At 40.5% G+C, this 16,798-nt stretch overlaps 2 protein-coding genes across 2 annotated transcripts; one reads left to right on the forward strand and one right to left on the reverse strand.

Annotated features, from left to right (window-relative positions):
- The first annotated feature begins 240 nt into the window (after positions 1-240).
- On the forward strand, positions 241-7,537 carry LOC143892868 (putative protein phosphatase 2C 39). Its single transcript, XM_077397777.1, has 5 exons — positions 241-528; positions 5,233-5,484; positions 5,639-5,915; positions 6,774-6,928; positions 7,203-7,537. Exons 1-5 carry the CDS (start codon positions 496-498, stop codon positions 7,338-7,340), a joined length of 855 nt encoding a protein of 284 aa, XP_077253892.1. The 5' UTR covers positions 241-495; the 3' UTR covers positions 7,341-7,537.
- A 2,738-nt stretch (positions 7,538-10,275) lies between these two features.
- On the reverse strand, positions 10,276-13,803 carry LOC143892867 (malvidin galactosylase UGT88C3-like). Its single transcript, XM_077397776.1, has 2 exons — positions 13,078-13,803; positions 10,276-11,426 (listed from the first exon to the last, which is right to left on the reverse strand). Exons 1-2 carry the CDS (start codon positions 13,706-13,708, stop codon positions 10,633-10,635), a joined length of 1,425 nt encoding a protein of 474 aa, XP_077253891.1. The 5' UTR covers positions 13,709-13,803; the 3' UTR covers positions 10,276-10,632.
- Between the last annotated feature and the right edge of the window lie 2,995 nt (positions 13,804-16,798).

Here is a 16,798-nt window from a genome sequence, read left to right on the forward strand (position 1 = left end):
CACCCGATTTGTCTGTCTCTGTACGAAAAATCAAAACAAAAGTAGTGTAGAAAGGGAGATGATTTTTCGCCCCCCTGTAGGATTATGCGCCCCCACTTACGTGAATTGTGGGCAGACTTTAACGCTTTTTGACGTTAAATCATGCTAAAAGTGGGGCGTATAATCCTACAGTGGGGCGAACAAATCATGGCCATGAAGAAAATGCAACTGTGTAGAGAAAGAGACAAGCGACAGGCGTGGAAAATGCTGGAAACTGTGGCGGAAATGTCACTCCGTTTCTTATCGGCGACCAGTTCCATTTCTGACTTTTGATAATTCCACCCCACGCGTAGACCTCCTATTAGTTGTCCAGAACCACCGCTTTCTTTTTCTCACACCTTCCCACACCTCTCTCTCTTTATCTTTCTCTCTGCTTTCAGAGGGGTCTCGGATTTTGTTCTCTCTGTTTTTTTTCCTGCATTTAGGTATTTTAACAGTAGCCTCCAGAAGGACGCCATGACCGGAAGAGAAATCCTGCACAAGATGAAGGTTTTGCATTCTCTTCATATTCTCCCATATTTTTCTTTGAATCACGACATATTGTTTCTCTAGCCCTGCTTTCCGATCTCTGTTTCATGTTTTTTTTTTTTCTTTTGTAATGCATTCTGTTAATTGGATTTGTGAGGGCTAGAGAAAAGGAATTAGGGAGAATAAAATGGGAAAAAAATTGATTGGTGAATGGTATTACGATATTAAAATCTACAAGTTCCATGTTAGAAGGGTGCACTCACTTCAGGAGTTAGGGTTTTTTAGACCCATGTTAGAAGCAATCAGAGGTTAATTAGAAGTCATAAAAGGGTCCATCCACTTCAGAACTCACTGTATTTTTTCGTCCAAGTGCCCTTTTGAAATGTCCGGAATCGATCGGGCACATATGCTATGTCATGTTTGTTTTGATGCATTTTATTGGGTATAATACTATAATCCCACATGTAAGAGCAGTAAGAAAAGTTCAAAACTCGTCGATTAATTTAGCACGCGACAGAGTAGATTATGTTTTCTCGGATGCGATACGTACCGATGCTTGGACCATATATTTGGTGAACACTTGTCTCAGTTTAACTATCACGTTTCAAATGTATCGACTGCTATCAAACTAAGTATCATTCTTCTTATTTGTTGGTGTTGCATATTTGCAGTTACAATTTTGAGTATAGAGCTATAGTTGCAATATTCAATATAATACCAATTCTTTCTTTCAAGTTAAATCTAATTGAGTTGTCTACTTTTTATTTATTTATATATGTTCTCTGTCATATCTCATGGTATGAGATTTCTGTATACATAACCTCTGCTAGATTTGAGTAGGAGTTGTCATATATTTGGCCTCATATCTGCATATCCGTATCTCTATCTAGGTGTCATAGGATATTGTTAATAATGTGGTATCCATTCTATTAGATCACATAGCATTCTAACTATGATTTAGTAAGAAAAGCTCCCTCGACCCCTTTACTATGATTTAGTAAGAAGAGCGCCCTTGACCCCCAAAATCTGGATGTTGTTTAGTTCCATTTTCTTCTGTAGACCATCTCTTGCTTCATTGCCATAAACTTTGGTACTTCCTCTTTGGTCTCTTCGGAGCCAGTTTGGTTCTCCTTGGTCAGATTATCGATCATTCTGGGTTGTGAAGTTTTGTCTCGTGACCTTCTAGAGGTAGGACTATGTGGAGCTTGTTCTTAGCAGCCACTATTTGGATCATATGGAAGGAAAGGAACATGAGAGTTTTTAAAGGCGTATCCAAATATGTGTGCAATATTCAGAGGCAAATTTTCTCTAGGGTTGTTTAGTGGGCATATGTTAGAAGAGTATTTTGGTCTTTGTATGTAACCCTAGTAGACACACACATATATAGATATCATATAATGTGAGAGGTCGATTATCTGACTCTCACTTTTCTCTCTCATTTTCTTTCTATTCCATCTCTCTTTGTTTCCTTTCTTCCATGGAAGTTTTTATACATCGAATTCGCTATCAGAGCCCTAGGTTCTGATTTCTAGGGTCCTAGGTACTGCCAGAATAGTGAAGCAAAAAAAAAAAAAAAATGAAAAAAAATAAAATTCTCTTTTGGGTTTTCCTTGCCCTAACCGACCCAACCCTCCTTACCCTAGTCGCCACCCCCATCCATCCTCCACCACCAAACCGCCGCCGCCCACCCCCGTTGCCCTAGCTGCCCCGCCCAAAGCCGCCGTCCACCCCTCCTCGAAAACAAAAATACCATCCCACCCGGACCATAACCCGCACCAACCCAGTGTCTTTCGGGTTTCTATCACCCATAGCCAGAAACTCAGTTCCTTCTTCTTCTAGGGTTTTTGTGCTACTCTGCCGTCTGTGATGCTTGGCTGATTTCTCTTCTTTGATGGTTCTTGATTGCATGTAGTGTGTGTTGATGGGACTCGGATTGATGTGCTCTCTGATCCCTATGTCTACGTGGTTTGCATCTGCCTCATCCCAGGTGTTTCTCGTCTCATCGGTTGTTTGCGTTGTTGTCGTTACTGTGGTTTGTTTCGATTGGGTTTCGGATCTCTGAAGTTCCGGGGCCTTGTGATGCCTTGTTGGCTTGATTCTAGTCAAATACTTTGCCATGCAAATGGTCAAATACTTGAAAAGTGCTCCTGGAAAAGGCTTATTCTTTAGGAAGCACAATCATATGCAATTGGAACAATTCACAGATGCGGATTGGGCAGGATCTCTAGTAGCTAGGAGGTCGACTACAGAATACTGCACCTTTGTCGGAGGGAATCTAGTGTCATGGCGAAGTAAAAAGCAAGATGTGGTGGCTAGGTCGAGTGGAGAAGCAGGGTATCGAGCTGTGTCTCATACATGTGGAGAGTTGACCTCGTTGAAGTCTCTTTTGTCTGAGATTGGTATTCCATCTTCACATCAAGCATCATTGTATTGTGACAGCAAGGCAACACTTCATATCGCTTCCAGTCCAGTGTTCTATGAGAGGACAAAGAATATTGAAGTAGATTGTCACTTAGTTCGTGAGAAGCTTCAAAGAGGAGAGATTTGCACGACCTTCGCTCGATCTAGAGATCTCCTGGCGGATGTATTCACTAAATTGGGAAAATCCAAGTTGAGAGACATTTGTAACAAGCAAGGGTTGTATGACATATACACTCTAGCTTGAGGGGGAGTGTTAGAATGGTATTTTGGTCTTTGTATGTAGCCCTAACAGACACACATATATATCATATAATATGAGAGGTCGATTAGCTGACTCTCACTTTTTTGTCTCAGTCTCTTTCTTCCATCTCTCTTCTCTTTCTTCCATGGAAGTTCAGATACGTCGAACTCTAATGAGTCAGAGGTTTAGGCTCTTCTTACTGGAATTTGATTTGCCGATCAATCTCAGCTAAATCATATTATCATTGAGGGGGAGACTCGTTCATGGTCAGGTGAGTGAGACTAGATTAGCTTTCTATGGAGATTCATGGATGCTATAGAGGAGATTTTGGAGATGCTAAAGAGTCACGATATAGAGATTCAATATGACTGGCGATCAGCTAATTCAGATGCAGATTCTTTAAGAAATCAAACACTTGAAGCTCTCGCTCTCTCTTGAACCTAAATTCTTCATTCACCAAGTTATAAAATTTCTACACTGAAGAAAAGAATACGTAGAAAAACAGGCTTCAAAGAAAACCTTTCTTTATTTTTTTCCGAAATTCTATTTTGTCCCCTTCAAGAGCTTTAGAATGGCTATACATAGGCCTCCCTTTTGAAGATTAGACAAGAGGATTTAGGGGGAGTTCTCAAATACTGCAAGGTTTTGTTTGGATGTAGGTGTTGCACTGGATAATTCTATTGATATGCTGAAGAGGAAGAAATTCCAATTGGCGAATAAGTTGATAAACCATATCGTTTTTTTTGGGATGGTGAATAAATCATATCTTTATCCACTGTAGATTAGTCAGGATGATTTGTGGTGCGGTTCTCAAATGGTTTGGGATTTATTGGTGTTTCTAGAGTGATGGGTCTCTCTTGGATGGGTGATGGTGGAGTAAGTAGACATCTTGGATATTGTGGGCTTGTGCTTTTGTCCTTGACACATTTTGTGGTTTGGACTATTTTGAGGGAAAGGAACCAACAAGTTTTTTGAGGACAAATGTGCTTCCTTCATACAAATGGTACTTGATGTTGTTAATGTTTGTTATGCCATGGCAACAAAGGCTTCATCTTTTGGGGTTCACAACTGTAGGATTTTTCAGAAAGTAGGAGGAAATCATTGAGGTGTGAGGTTCTTCAACGAGAGAAATTGTTCCAACTGGGTTCGGCCACATCCTTTGCCTATTAAGCTGAATTTTGATCAATATTTGTAAGCAATCCACTAGGAGGATTGTTTAGAGATGACAAAGGTGAGGCAATTGTAGCCTGTTGAGACCCTATTGGCATTAAGGACTCTTAACGAAGCTAAGAAAAGAACTTTTTTTTTAAAAATTGACTTTAAAGAAAAGAACTCCTTAACTGGGTTGAGCCATGGAGGCTGGGCTATATAATTTCTGAAATTGTGGAAATTTTGTGGAGAGCCAGTCGTTCCTTCTTGCAAACCCCAAACCCCTCCCCCCCCAACCACCCGCACACGCACCCACCCACCCACACACACTGACACACTCTAGAGTATGTGTTGTAATTTTACCCTTCTAGTAATAAACTTTTTTATCTTTTCAAAAAAAAAAAAAAATCATACAGGAAGCAATTATGTGGCGGTTCTCTTGCCAAGGAGTGGGCAAGGCGGAATTTTAGTTGAGGGGTGATCTTTGCTCCTTTTGTAATGCTTTTTCCCTTTGATTCTAATTTTTTATATTTCCGAAAAAAAACAGAAGTAATGTCACACGCGAACATCAGTTTTATTCATGCGAGGACTACTAGAAGCCTTTGTCGTTAATTTATATTCATAATAATAGTAAGTACTAGGAGCTGTATGGCCGTTGCTTTTATGAGTTTTTTTTTTATTATTATTATTACATACGGTTTCCCCACACCAATTTTTAGGTCGGAACTATTCCCTATGGAACCCGTATGATTTTATGAGTTCTTGTGAACATCATACCCTTTCACACCATAAAACTTCTCTAGCATTTGCATGTTACTGACTGGACATTTTTCTTTTCCTTTTTTTCCATAGACAAAGGCTTGCATTATATCACCAATGTATTACTAAATAACCCAGATATTGTATGCTCATAGGTTAAAGCTGGGTTTGGTTCATCTTCATCAGACACAGGAAAAGGCAAGAGCAAATTATCAGGCACGCATATTACACATGGCTTCCACTTGGTGAAGGGAAAATCAAATCATGCCATGGAAGATTATGTCGTTGCCAAATTTAAGAAAGTACATGACTCTGAGTTGGGTTTATTTGCAATATTCGACGGACATTTGGGTCATGATGTTGCAGATTACTTGCAATCCCATCTGTTTGAAAATATTCTACATGAGGTAAGGTACTTTAGGTTCATCAGTGCTTATTGCTCGGTACATGTCTCTATGTGGAGTGAGTGCCGTTTTTCTTCACATGTCCCTCTTTTTTTTTTTACAAAATATTGACCTGGGATTTTGAGAAAGTTACATTGTATTTTGTCGCCCTGAGCAGCCTGCTTTCTGGACTGAAACTGAGAATGCAATCAGGAAAGCATATCAGGAGACTGATAGCAAGATTTTGGAGAAAGCAGTTGACTTGGGAAGAGGAGGCTCAACTGCAGTTACAGCGATATTGATCAATGGTGAAAAGCTGGTAGTGGCAAATGTTGGAGACTCTCGAGCAGTCATATGTAAGAAAGGTGTGGCCAAACAGCTATCAATTGATCATGAGCCGAGCAAAGAGCGGCAGAGCATTGAGAAAAAAGGTGGTTTTGTGTCAAAATTTCCAGGTATCCAGATATTTCTATATCCTTTCCGATAAATTGTTTTTTTTTTTTTTTTAAAATATTAAATTATTTTTTTTCCTTTTCTTTTTTCTTTTTTAAATGGTACTTCCGATAAATTGTTGGCCAACAAATTCTGTTCTAGAGCACCAATCTTCTCTTACAAATTTTAACAGCCGGATGTCCTTACCAGCATCTCAAATTAGTTTGTAATTTTGCCATTGCCAGTACTTAGGCACTCTTTAACATCTGACTTATTTTTTATACACATTCATTTTCCACTACATATAGATGTGGTGTATGCATCCATAACAGGATATTTTCAAAACTGTGTGAGCTCATATATTTGCTTATGGTTACAAATATTCATAATTCTCTGAACTTTCCCTTTAATAGTACATTGTATAATGCATATTGGGTCTTTACTTGAACTCTTGGTTTAGTGACCAGGATTCAGCCATGAACTCATCCATTGGCCTGGGTGAGTGGCATGGCCTAGTCAGTGCCCAATTAACACGAGTTTTCATTGAACCCGACTGACTTTTTCAAGTTTTGCTAGGCAAAACACCGTGCATTCATTTTGGCTTAAGTCAACATCAGAATTTAGGTATTGTTTGATTAGATTCATATGTGAGTAAACTCATGACAACAGATTCACGAGAGGCCAAATTAGTTTATAGTAGATAAATTTAAAGTCATATAGGACAAAGTGAATATAAATTTGGATAAATGAGGTCTAAGAAAAGAAAACATTTATTTACAATTTTATTTTATTTTATTTGGTGGGTATGAAAATTAAGATTTTCAACTTTCTTATCCTCATCACATGATTAACAGTTTAGTTAAATGATGTGCTATATTCAGGGGATGTATCACGCGTTGATGGGCGGCTAGCAGTAGCAAGGGCATTCGGTGATAGGAGCTTGAAGATGCACCTAAGTTCAGATCCAGACGTCGTGGTTGAAATGATAGAACCCGATACAGAGTGCCTCATCTTGGCAAGTGATGGGTTATGGAAGGTGAGGTGCTTGTTTGAATCCTTGTGATAAGGTTATTCTCGTACCAATTTTTAAGAACTTGGACTGGCCAGACAACTCAGTGCTCTCCCAGTGGTCTGTGTGAGTTTATTCCTTGGTCAAGTTGGCCAAGTTTTTCATTGACTTGGCTGAGTTTTTTCAAGTTTTACTGAACCCAATAACGCCAAGACTAGATTTTCTTGGCTAAGTTAATGATTGCCCAAGAGAGTTGATTAGATGGAAATCACATTTCTTGGGGAATTTTTAATATTTTCAGGTGATGTCGAACCAAGAGGCGGTGGATTCTATTAGAGACATAAAGGATGCTCAGTCGGCAGCCATGCATCTGACTGAAGAGGCTCTCTCTCGGAAAAGCAAGGACGACATTTCATGCATTGTTGTAAGTTTTCATTAACTCCTCATCTGTTTTATTAGCGCAGTGTTTATTTTGTATATTAATAATAAATATGCTTTCCAAGCTTTTGTAGTCTTCTATTTCTCTTTAACAAGAATGCATGTAATATACCACCCTGCTAAGTGTTATACTGAAACCTGAAATATTTTTGTTTGGGTACATTGCAATAAGTTTTGATGAGGCGAATCTTGGAACTGCATTAGTCTTTATCTTTGGTCAGTGTTAGCTGTTTCCAGAATGAATTTTTCTTTTAATTCCCACAGCACCCAACTGACTCCATGATTGCGAGTTTTCTTGTTTTGATTTCTGATAGGCGGAAGAAAGAATGACATTACCAGTGCTATAGCTGTGTTTTCATTTCCCTGACAAAACATTTCAGGGAAGGGCATGTTTGGTCACCATGAAAAATTATTCCATGGAATATTAGTGGGGCCAATTGTGACTTGTGAGAGATTGCCCAAGAGGGAGAGACTTCGAGAGGATGGGAGTGAGGGGAGCACGTGAGGCCCCTGAATAACATGAAAAAAATGAATTGGACTTGGTGTATTTTTTTTCACTGTCTTCTATGGATATCTCACGCACTCTCCAGTCATGTCCTCACAACTCTCCTCCCACTTTGTCAGCTCCTCTTTCACAATTGGGCCCACGGATTTTCTATTGAATAATTTTTCCTGGTTGGCAAACATGCCAAGACCCAAGAGGGAAAATTTTAACAAAACTTTCGTAAGGAAAAAAATTCAATGAAATTTTGCTACTCACACCTGACTTTAAAAAATAATGGAAAGCACACCATTTTGTGTGGGTTTGGGTCCACTTGTTCAATGGTGCAAACCATGTTTTTCATAACTTGGCTAAGCCGCTCTGACACTACAATCTCTCTTAGTTGGAGAAACATAACAGAAGGATCCAAGAAATTCTTTCTGTAGAATTAAGTAGAATAAACATTAGCTTTCTAACAACAACGATGACAATAAAAATAAACAACAACAGGGCTTTGATTAGTGTACTGTCATCTTCCCCGTTGTCCTCCTCTCTACCTGCATAGAGGGTTCAAGCGTGTGACATTCTCTACAGGCCGACACAAACGACCGGAAAAACTTTCCTCCGCAACCTGAATTCTTCACACCCACCTTCTTATTCCCCTGATCCTTCCATTTAACTTCTAAAGTCTCTGTTCTCATCTGACGTCCCCTCAGAGTTTTCCGCGAATGCAACAACTGACCCTTTGGAGCATCAGAACACTGTTCAAATCGAACCTTCTTAAATTCCCGCTTCTTGACTGTTCCAGCTTCCTGAACTCCTTCTGAATCCAGTAGTTTCTTCTCACTGTTTTGGCGCGAATTCCTTCTTCTAGTACTGTTACTGTTATTGCTTTGAGGTGAGATTTTATCTTGATCCTTGAGACCCATTGCTGCAAACGAGAAGGTTTCTTCATCACAGTCGACGTTGCCGTTGCCGGCGGGAATTTTGTGCCGGAGTTTCTCCATTGAATTGAAGAAGGTTGGTTTGGAGCAGAAGGGGTTTTTTGTTTACTTTATATTGCTCTTGTTTATGCAAGATACGAGGAGAGTAATTGGAATTTTGCTAGAGCTGAAATGTACGAGGTGGGATGTTGGATGTGGTTTGACCTCGGCCGTCCGTATTTAGTTATTTTGATGGAGATTGATTGATTTATTTTAGTTGAAGCCCTTTTTTTTATCGTTCCAAGTTCTTATCCTCGTTTCCTCCAACAAATGAAATTATAGAGGGAGGGATTTGCTAGGGACCATCCCAAAAGGCATTTCGCTGACGGGCTGTTGCGTGAGAGAGCAGCCACATAGGCTCACTCTTTTGCAGATTTTGTCTTTATTCATTTAATTCATATGAGGTGGCTGCTTTCATGCAACAGCAGCTCCGTGCAATGGCTTCTGCAATGGTTCCTAGCAAATCCCAATTAGAGATTTTCAATTTATTCAGGTTTTGGAGAAAACAAGGGTAAGAAATTGGAACACTGCAGTACTAGGCATCACCCCTTTCATGTTTTTATTCCCTTTCATGTTTTTATTCCCTAGCAGGGAGAATGATAATTAGGGATCTGCTAGCATCCATCGCAAAAGGCATTTCGCAGATGGTCTGTTGCATGTGAGAGCAGCCACCTCATGAATGAAGACAAAATCTGCTGAAAAGTGAGCCTGTGTGGCTGCTCTCACATGCAACAGACCATCCGCGAAATGCCTTCGCGGACCTGGCAAATCCCTGATAATTAAGTTATGAAAAACTTTAGAATTATGCTCTTTAAAGACACTTGACGTCCAATCTTTTTCTCAATCTACTTGACTTTTTTTGGCTTTTTATCTCATTTTTACCGATTTGACCCTGTAGTTTGCAAATTCTTCTTTTTCTTCTTCTACCTCCAGGCGTTGATTTTTCTTTTTCCTTTTTCTCATCTTCTTATTCTTCATCTTCTTCATCTTCCTCTTCCTCCTTTTCCCTCTTTCGTGTTGAAGTGACGACCGGCCATGCAAATGGAGATGAAAAATAGAAAATTTTTACAAAGAAGAAGATGGCAAAATGGTCTTTCGGACTGTACAGCTTGGAGATGAAAAAATAGAAAAAAATTAGAAAGAAGAGGGCAAAATGATCTTTGGGACATTCGAGTTATTTACTGGAATTAGGGGCTGGAATTGGCATCCTATTCTGATTCTGCCCGAATCTGACAAAAAAATAAAATAAAAAATGGACGGAACCAAGAGGGCAAAAGTGACACAGGTCAGAATTAAAGGGGAAAATGCTGGAATCTGTTTTCCGCCCCAATACGTAGTATTTTAATTCTCCCTCGGCTGATGTATAACATTTTCTTTTAGAGTGAAAAACCCAAGTTGCTAACACAATCTCATCGCTCAACATTTGAAATCATACCAAATGAGAAAACATTCTTATAAGAAAAATACTCACCTAAATAAGAAGTGTACTTTCAATTAATATAAATGTATGGAGGTGTGTGAAAAACATGTTTACCCTAAATCTAGGAAAGGAGAAGAACTTAACTTTAGAAGTGAGCCTCCCCAGCTTCTCATAATCTCATTCAACTAAAAAGATTTCCATAATTACTATTTGAGAGAGAGAAAACGGTATGGATCACCCAAACAATGTGGCTCTCCACCGTATTTTAAGCTAGTGTGTAGATAACTTATCTACACACTATTTATACCATTCATTTTCTTCATATTATAAAGAAACACAAACCCGTCAAATACTAAAGAACATTTAATACTGGATACAATCTTTCAAACCATTCATCCTCTTTCCACCATTAAGTACCCTGTGCAAACTGGTGGGCCAGGCGTTTGAAGGTAGCAAAGGAAGAACCCCCTTCTTCAACTGCCCCCTTACCAATCTCTGAAAACTCTTTAACCCTCTTCCTCACTTTCATCCCTTCCTCACACTCTCCCATCAAACACCTCACTCCCCTCTCCACCTCCTCTCCCTTCACCAAACCCTCTCCCTTATAATCCAATCTCAGCTCCACAGCCAGACCCAATTCCTTCACCAGCAGAAAAGCATTAAGCCTCTGCTCTGCATAGAGTGGCCAGGCTAAAACTGGCACTCCACACCACAAGCTCTCCAAAAAAGAATTCCACCCGCAATGAGAAACAAAACCACCCACAGCCGGGTGTACTAGTATTTCTGTTTGTGGGGCCCAAGATGGCCATACCAATCCCCTCTCTACCGTCCGATCTAAGAATCCTTCTGGTAAAATCTCATCCAAATTCGCATCGGACGGCATGCTGAATCCTTCTCCTGATCGGAATCGCAGGGCCCACAGAAATCGGCATCCGCTCTGTTCTAGCCCAAGAGCTATCTCCTTAACTTGGGCTGCAGGGAGGGCGCCCATGCTCCCGAAGCATAAGAACACCACTGATGCTAGAGGCTGCTTGTTTAGCCATTCGATGCAGGCATTTGATGACGTTTCTGGGTTCTCTTTGACACCGATCAAAGGTCCTACAGGGTAGATGGGTGGGGTGGGGTGGTCCGGTAAACATCGCCCCTCGTTGATTGCCTCAAGCACCGTGGAATCTAGCTCTGTGAATGTGTTCACGATTATACCTGTGAAGGAAAACACCGATCAAACTACACAGAAAATGGAATCTAGCTCTGTGAATGTGTTCACGATTATACCTGTGAAGGAAAACACCGATCAAACTACACAGAAAAAAAAAACACAAAAACTGCTACAGCAATTTGACTTAGAGATAACCCATCCTAGTACTACTCTCCCACAAGTGTGTTTTACTTTCGGGTTCAGGATTAGAAATTTAGAAATTTATTTAATCATTTATACTTCAGCACTAGTCCCCTCACGTGTTGGCCCTTCTTTTGTTTGTTTGGCAATTGGGTGTTGTTGAGTTTTGAACCCAGAACTGCCGTGAGGCAATAGCTCTGGTACCATGTGAAATAACCATTTACTCTATAAGCTTAAGCTATTAGAGTTGATTTTATTTAGGGCGCTGATATTCCTCTCCTTCAGGTCCTCACCCCCCTTGAATCCTGTTAGTGTACGTTTCCCACATCTCTCTCTCTCTCTCTCTCTCTCTCTCTCCACAGCAGGAGCAGTTGATGGGCCCCCAAAATTCTCTCCCCAAATCCAACCCACTATGACAATGTACCGTCCAGACCATAGGAAGATCCAAGCGGTCCATTTGATAGGCCACATCGTAAATAGGTTGTGTCCCAAAAAACCATCTGGTCTATTTCCATATGATGATCCTAGCTCTCGGATATAAAGAGAAATTGCTTATTATGGAAACCTCTATAGATTGGAGGGTTGTGATCATCCTGCAAATGATTTTGGGGGCACAACCCATTTACATTATGGCCCATCATATGGAAGGCTCGGATCATCCTATGATCTGGACGGTACACTTCATTTTCAAAATATGGGTGGGGCCTAAATTGAGCCTTCATGTTATTGTACGAACCACACCATAGGATGATCCAAACCATGGACGGCTTGGATCATCCTATTTGTGGACCGTACACTTCAATTTGAAAAATATCGGTAGGGCCTACGATTGGGCCTTAATGTTACTATACAACCAACTCCGTAGCATTATCCAAACCATGGATGGCTTGTCTCATCCTATGTATTGGACGGGCCTTAATGTTACTGTATAACCAACTCCATAGGATGATCCAAACCATTCATTTGATGGGCCACAATGTAAATAGGTTGTGCCTCAAAAATCATTTTCATAGGATGATCACAACCCTACAATCTATAGAGGTTGCATAAGATGTAGTTTCTATTTAGATCGGATGGCTAGGATCAGTATATTGAAATGATATTTTGGGACGCAACCTATTTACGTTTATGCCCCATTAAATGGACGGTTTGGATCATCCTATGGTGTGGTATGGGCGGAGCCTACGTTGTTCAAAGATGGGCCCACCATTCCACCAACGGTTTCTGTTGGGCCCACTAACTGTTCCTGGTTGTGTGTGTGGAGAGAGACGTCAAATGTTGGGAAACGTGACATATAAGTTAAAGCCTAACGTTTAACGTTAGCCAGGGGAGGGAGAGAGAGAGAGAGAGAGAGGAGGGGGAATAACCAACAAGGGGGGTGGGGGAAATATCAGCGCCCTTTATTTAATCATTTATACTTCAACACTATACATTTGTGCTGGAATGATTGCACCCAAAGACAGTTGGCCTATGTGTCTGCATATAAGAGATGATAAGATCTAAAGTTATAAATACCTTTTGCCTCTGGAAATCTTTGGGCATAGGAGATGAAACCCTGATACCCGTCGTCTCTGATCAACATTGGCCTAGGCAAGACAAGCGGTGGCAATGGCGGAAAGCCTGGGATTTCTACTTCTTCTTGCAAGTCTTTGTAGTGGCCGGTAATTTTTGCATCGAGGGTGGGGAGATAGAGCATGAGCGCAAGCAGGGGTGCACCGGAGGCAAAATAGATGTAGCCCGGGATGCCGAGATCCTCAGCGACATCAAACATGGACGTCATGAAGAAGTCGAGGACTAAAGCGTGGATAGGGGTGGAAGGAGAAGAGGATTGGAGTTGGGTGATGGCGTTTTTGATATGCGGCTTGTGCTTCTCTATGAAGAGATACATGTGGGACATCCCGATCTTGGTTCTGTCGAACGGGAGGTCTACGTGAGGGAGCTCGATGAAGGTGATGTCTAGACCGGCGACGGATTCAATATAAGAGGCAGTGGAGGAGGAGGAGGAGGAAGAGGAGTGCAAAGGGTGGACCATAGTGAGGAGGGTGACTGAGAAGGAGTTGTGTTGGACTAGGCGCTTGGCTAACTCTACCATCGGCGTCATGTGACCGGTTCCCGGCGATGGGAGCAACACTAATCTTACCTTCATCCTTCTTCTTCTTCCTTTTCTTCTCTGTACTACTTGATATGCCTACTCCTGGTTTCCTACACTTGTTCCATCACCTGGTTAATTTGTTACTATGGGGTCATCATTTTATAAGGGAAATGATATATTTGCCCCATTTTCTTCCCTGGGCCACCTCCTTCTGCTGTAAAAAAGAGAGTCATAAACGGTGTGCGCTTCCTTTTTCTAATTTAATTATTTTGTCGGACATTACATTTTGTTATTCAAATCAAATGAAAGATTGCGACGTGTTATAATAAAGACTGGAAGATGAGGTGCACATGCTGCGCATGAGGATAGAGGGGGTGAAGAAAGCAATTCATCTACGCAATTGACTTGGTGCACATGGTTGCAAATTTCTTGATTTTTTATTCATCATTTTAAAGTTTAAATCCAGTACAATTTCAAAGTATCTTTCATTTATAAAATTAAGTAGGGGTGACCTGAGAGTTTGCGTCAGGTTGGGATTGATTCCAATTCATTTTAAAAGAAACTTATTGTGCCCTGCTTCTCATTTATGCCACCAGATTCATTGATCCGATCCGGTGGTCAAATCCTTGATTAGATTACCCTTGTGGGAATACCTTGATTAGATTATCATAGACCCTCAATTCATAAGCCTCGTGATGTGGTTTACACCCCCTTAAAATAAAGAAAATGATAAAAGATAGTCACTTTCATGCTCATCTTAAAACAAACTTATTGTGCCCTACTTCTCATGCAGTCACACCCTCTCCCTCTTTGTCAGCTCCTCTTTCACAATTGGGCCCACGGATATTCTATTGAATAATTTTTCCTGGTTGGCAAACATGCCGAGAGGGAAAATTTTAACAAAACTTTCGTAAGTAAAAAAATTCAATGAAATTTTGCTAATCACACCCGACTTTAAAAAATAATGGAAAGCACACCATTTTGTGTGGGTTTGGGTCCACTTGTTCAGTGGTGCAGCAAACCATGTTTTTCATAACTTGGCTAAGCCGCTTCTGACACTACAATCTCTCTTAGTTGGAGAAACATAACAGAAGGATAAAAGAAATTCCTTCTGTCGAATTAAGTAGACTACACATTAGCTTTCTAACAACAAAGATGACAATAAAAACAAACGACAACAACAACAACAGATCTTTGATTAGTGTAGTGTCATCTTCCCCGGTGTCCTCTCTACCTGCATAGAAGGTTCAAGTGTGTGACATTCTCTATAGAGTTTCTGTTCTCATCGGAGTTTTCACCCACCTTTTTATTCCCCTGATCCTTCCATTTAACTTCTAGAGTCTCTGTTCTCATCGGAGTTTTCGGTAGATGCAACAACTGACCCTTTGGAGCATCAGAACATTGTTCAAATCGAACCTTCTTAAGCTCCCGCTTCTTGACTGTTCCAGCTTCTGGAACTCCCTCTGAATCCAGTAGTTTCTACTCACTATCTTGGCGCGAATTCCTTCTTCTAGTACTGTTACTGCTATTGCTCTGAGGGGAGATTTTATCTTGATCCTTGAGACCCATGGCCATGGCTGCAAACGAGAAGGTTTCTTCATCACAATCGACGTTCCCGTTGCCGGCGGGAATTTTGTGCCGGAGTTTCTCCATTGAATTGAAGAAGGTTGGTTTGGAGCAGAAGGGTTTTTTTAGTACTTTAAATAGCTCTTGTTTATGTAAGATACGAGGGGGAGAGTTATTGGAATTTAGCGAGAGCTGATATGTTCGAGATGGGATGTTGGATGTGGTTTGACCTCCAGATTGATTGATTGATTTATTTAGTTGAAGCTTTTTTAATCATGGGGGGTGTTCCAACTTCTTATCCTCGTTTCCTCCAACACATGAAATTAGAGAGGGATGGATTTGCTAGGGACCATCCCACAAGGCATTTCGCGGATGGGCTGTTGCTTGAGAGATCAGCCACATAGGCAGTCCGTCAAATGCGTTCTGCCATGGTTCCTAGCAAATCCCAATTAGAGATTTTCAATTTATTCGGGTTTTGGAAAAAACAAGGGTAAGAAATTGGAACACTGCAATACTAGGCACCACCTCTTCCAGCGCTATTCTTCTTTTTACTCGTCGTTTTCTTTATCTTCCTCTTTTTCATCTTTCCGTGGTGAAGTGACGATCGGCAATACAAGTGGAGATGAAGAATAGAAAGAATAAGAGGGAAAAATGGTCTTTTGATTTGTACGGCATGGAGATGAAAAACTAGAAAACATTAGAAAGAAGAAGGCAGCAAAATTGTCTTTTGGGCTGAACTGCACCACAACTGGGTGCAAAAAGTTGAAACTACCATCCACCCGTATATCCAGACTCAAAATACAATTTATTCATCTTTTGTCCTTTCATTATTAGTATTAGTAGAGAATGGCAATTAAGTTACTAGAACACCTTAGAATAAAGTCAGTTATATGCTCTTCTTATAAGACACTTATTGGCCTGAACTCCTCCCTCCTTTACTTGGTTAGAGTCGTTGATTTGATCCACAAGCCCCTTGGTCCATCATGCATTAATAACTCCCGACAAGTCAAATATGATGGTGATTTGCAGCCAATGAGGGAGCAAAGGAAGAACCCTTTAGTTTGCAAGGGCTCCCTTTAGTTTAGACTAATAAGTTTTAGTCAAGGATTACTAGTAATGAAGACTTCTCAAGTTATTGAAAGTTACTAGGATTTATTAAGTCTTAACTACACTCTTTTTCGAGGGTTGCTGGCAATATGGTAATCCATTTTGTAAAAAAGACTAGAATCGACTAGAATCTTTATCGTGACATAAAGAATGGCCAAATTGTTGGTCAATTCAACTAAAAGACTAGAATCTTTTCCTCTTTTAAATACACTCCTTCAACATTATCAAATGAGAAAACATTCTTACAAGAAAAATACTCACCTAAATAAGAAGTGTACTCTCAATCACATGCATGTACATGCCATGAAGCATAAAAGGGATTTTGCAAGTCATTGGGGCGGCCATGACCCCCCTTGTGGTGTATGTGCCTTCGCCCTGCTCTCAATTAAGAGGAAAACCTAATAAATGTAAGGAAGGTGTGTGAAAGACATGTTTTCCCTAAATCTAGGAAAGGAGAAGATATTAGCTTAA

The sequence above is a fragment of the Tasmannia lanceolata genome, unplaced genomic scaffold, assembly GCF_043159265.1.
Source record: "Tasmannia lanceolata isolate RefF3 unplaced genomic scaffold, GAP_Taslan_0.1 ptg000015l, whole genome shotgun sequence".
NCBI lineage: Eukaryota > Viridiplantae > Streptophyta > Magnoliopsida > Canellales > Winteraceae > Tasmannia > Tasmannia lanceolata.

Bases quoted from the DNA above. Each gene is read 5' to 3' on its own strand.
- LOC143892868 (XM_077397777.1), top strand. From the start codon at position 496: ATGACCGGAAGAGAAATCCTGCACAAGATGAAG. The intron at 529-5,232 runs GTTTTGCATTCT...GTATGCTCATAG, and splicing joins AAATCCTGCACAAGATGAAG to GTTAAAGCTGGGTTTGGTTC. The intron at 6,929-7,202 runs GTGAGGTGCTTG...TAATATTTTCAG, and splicing joins CAAGTGATGGGTTATGGAAG to GTGATGTCGAACCAAGAGGC.
- LOC143892867 (XM_077397776.1), bottom strand. From the start codon at position 13,708: ATGAAGGTAAGATTAGTGTTGCTCCCATCGCCGGGAACCGGTCACATG. The intron at 11,427-13,077 runs GTATTTATAACT...TTTCCTTCACAG, and splicing joins AAGATTTCCAGAGGCAAAAG to GTATAATCGTGAACACATTC.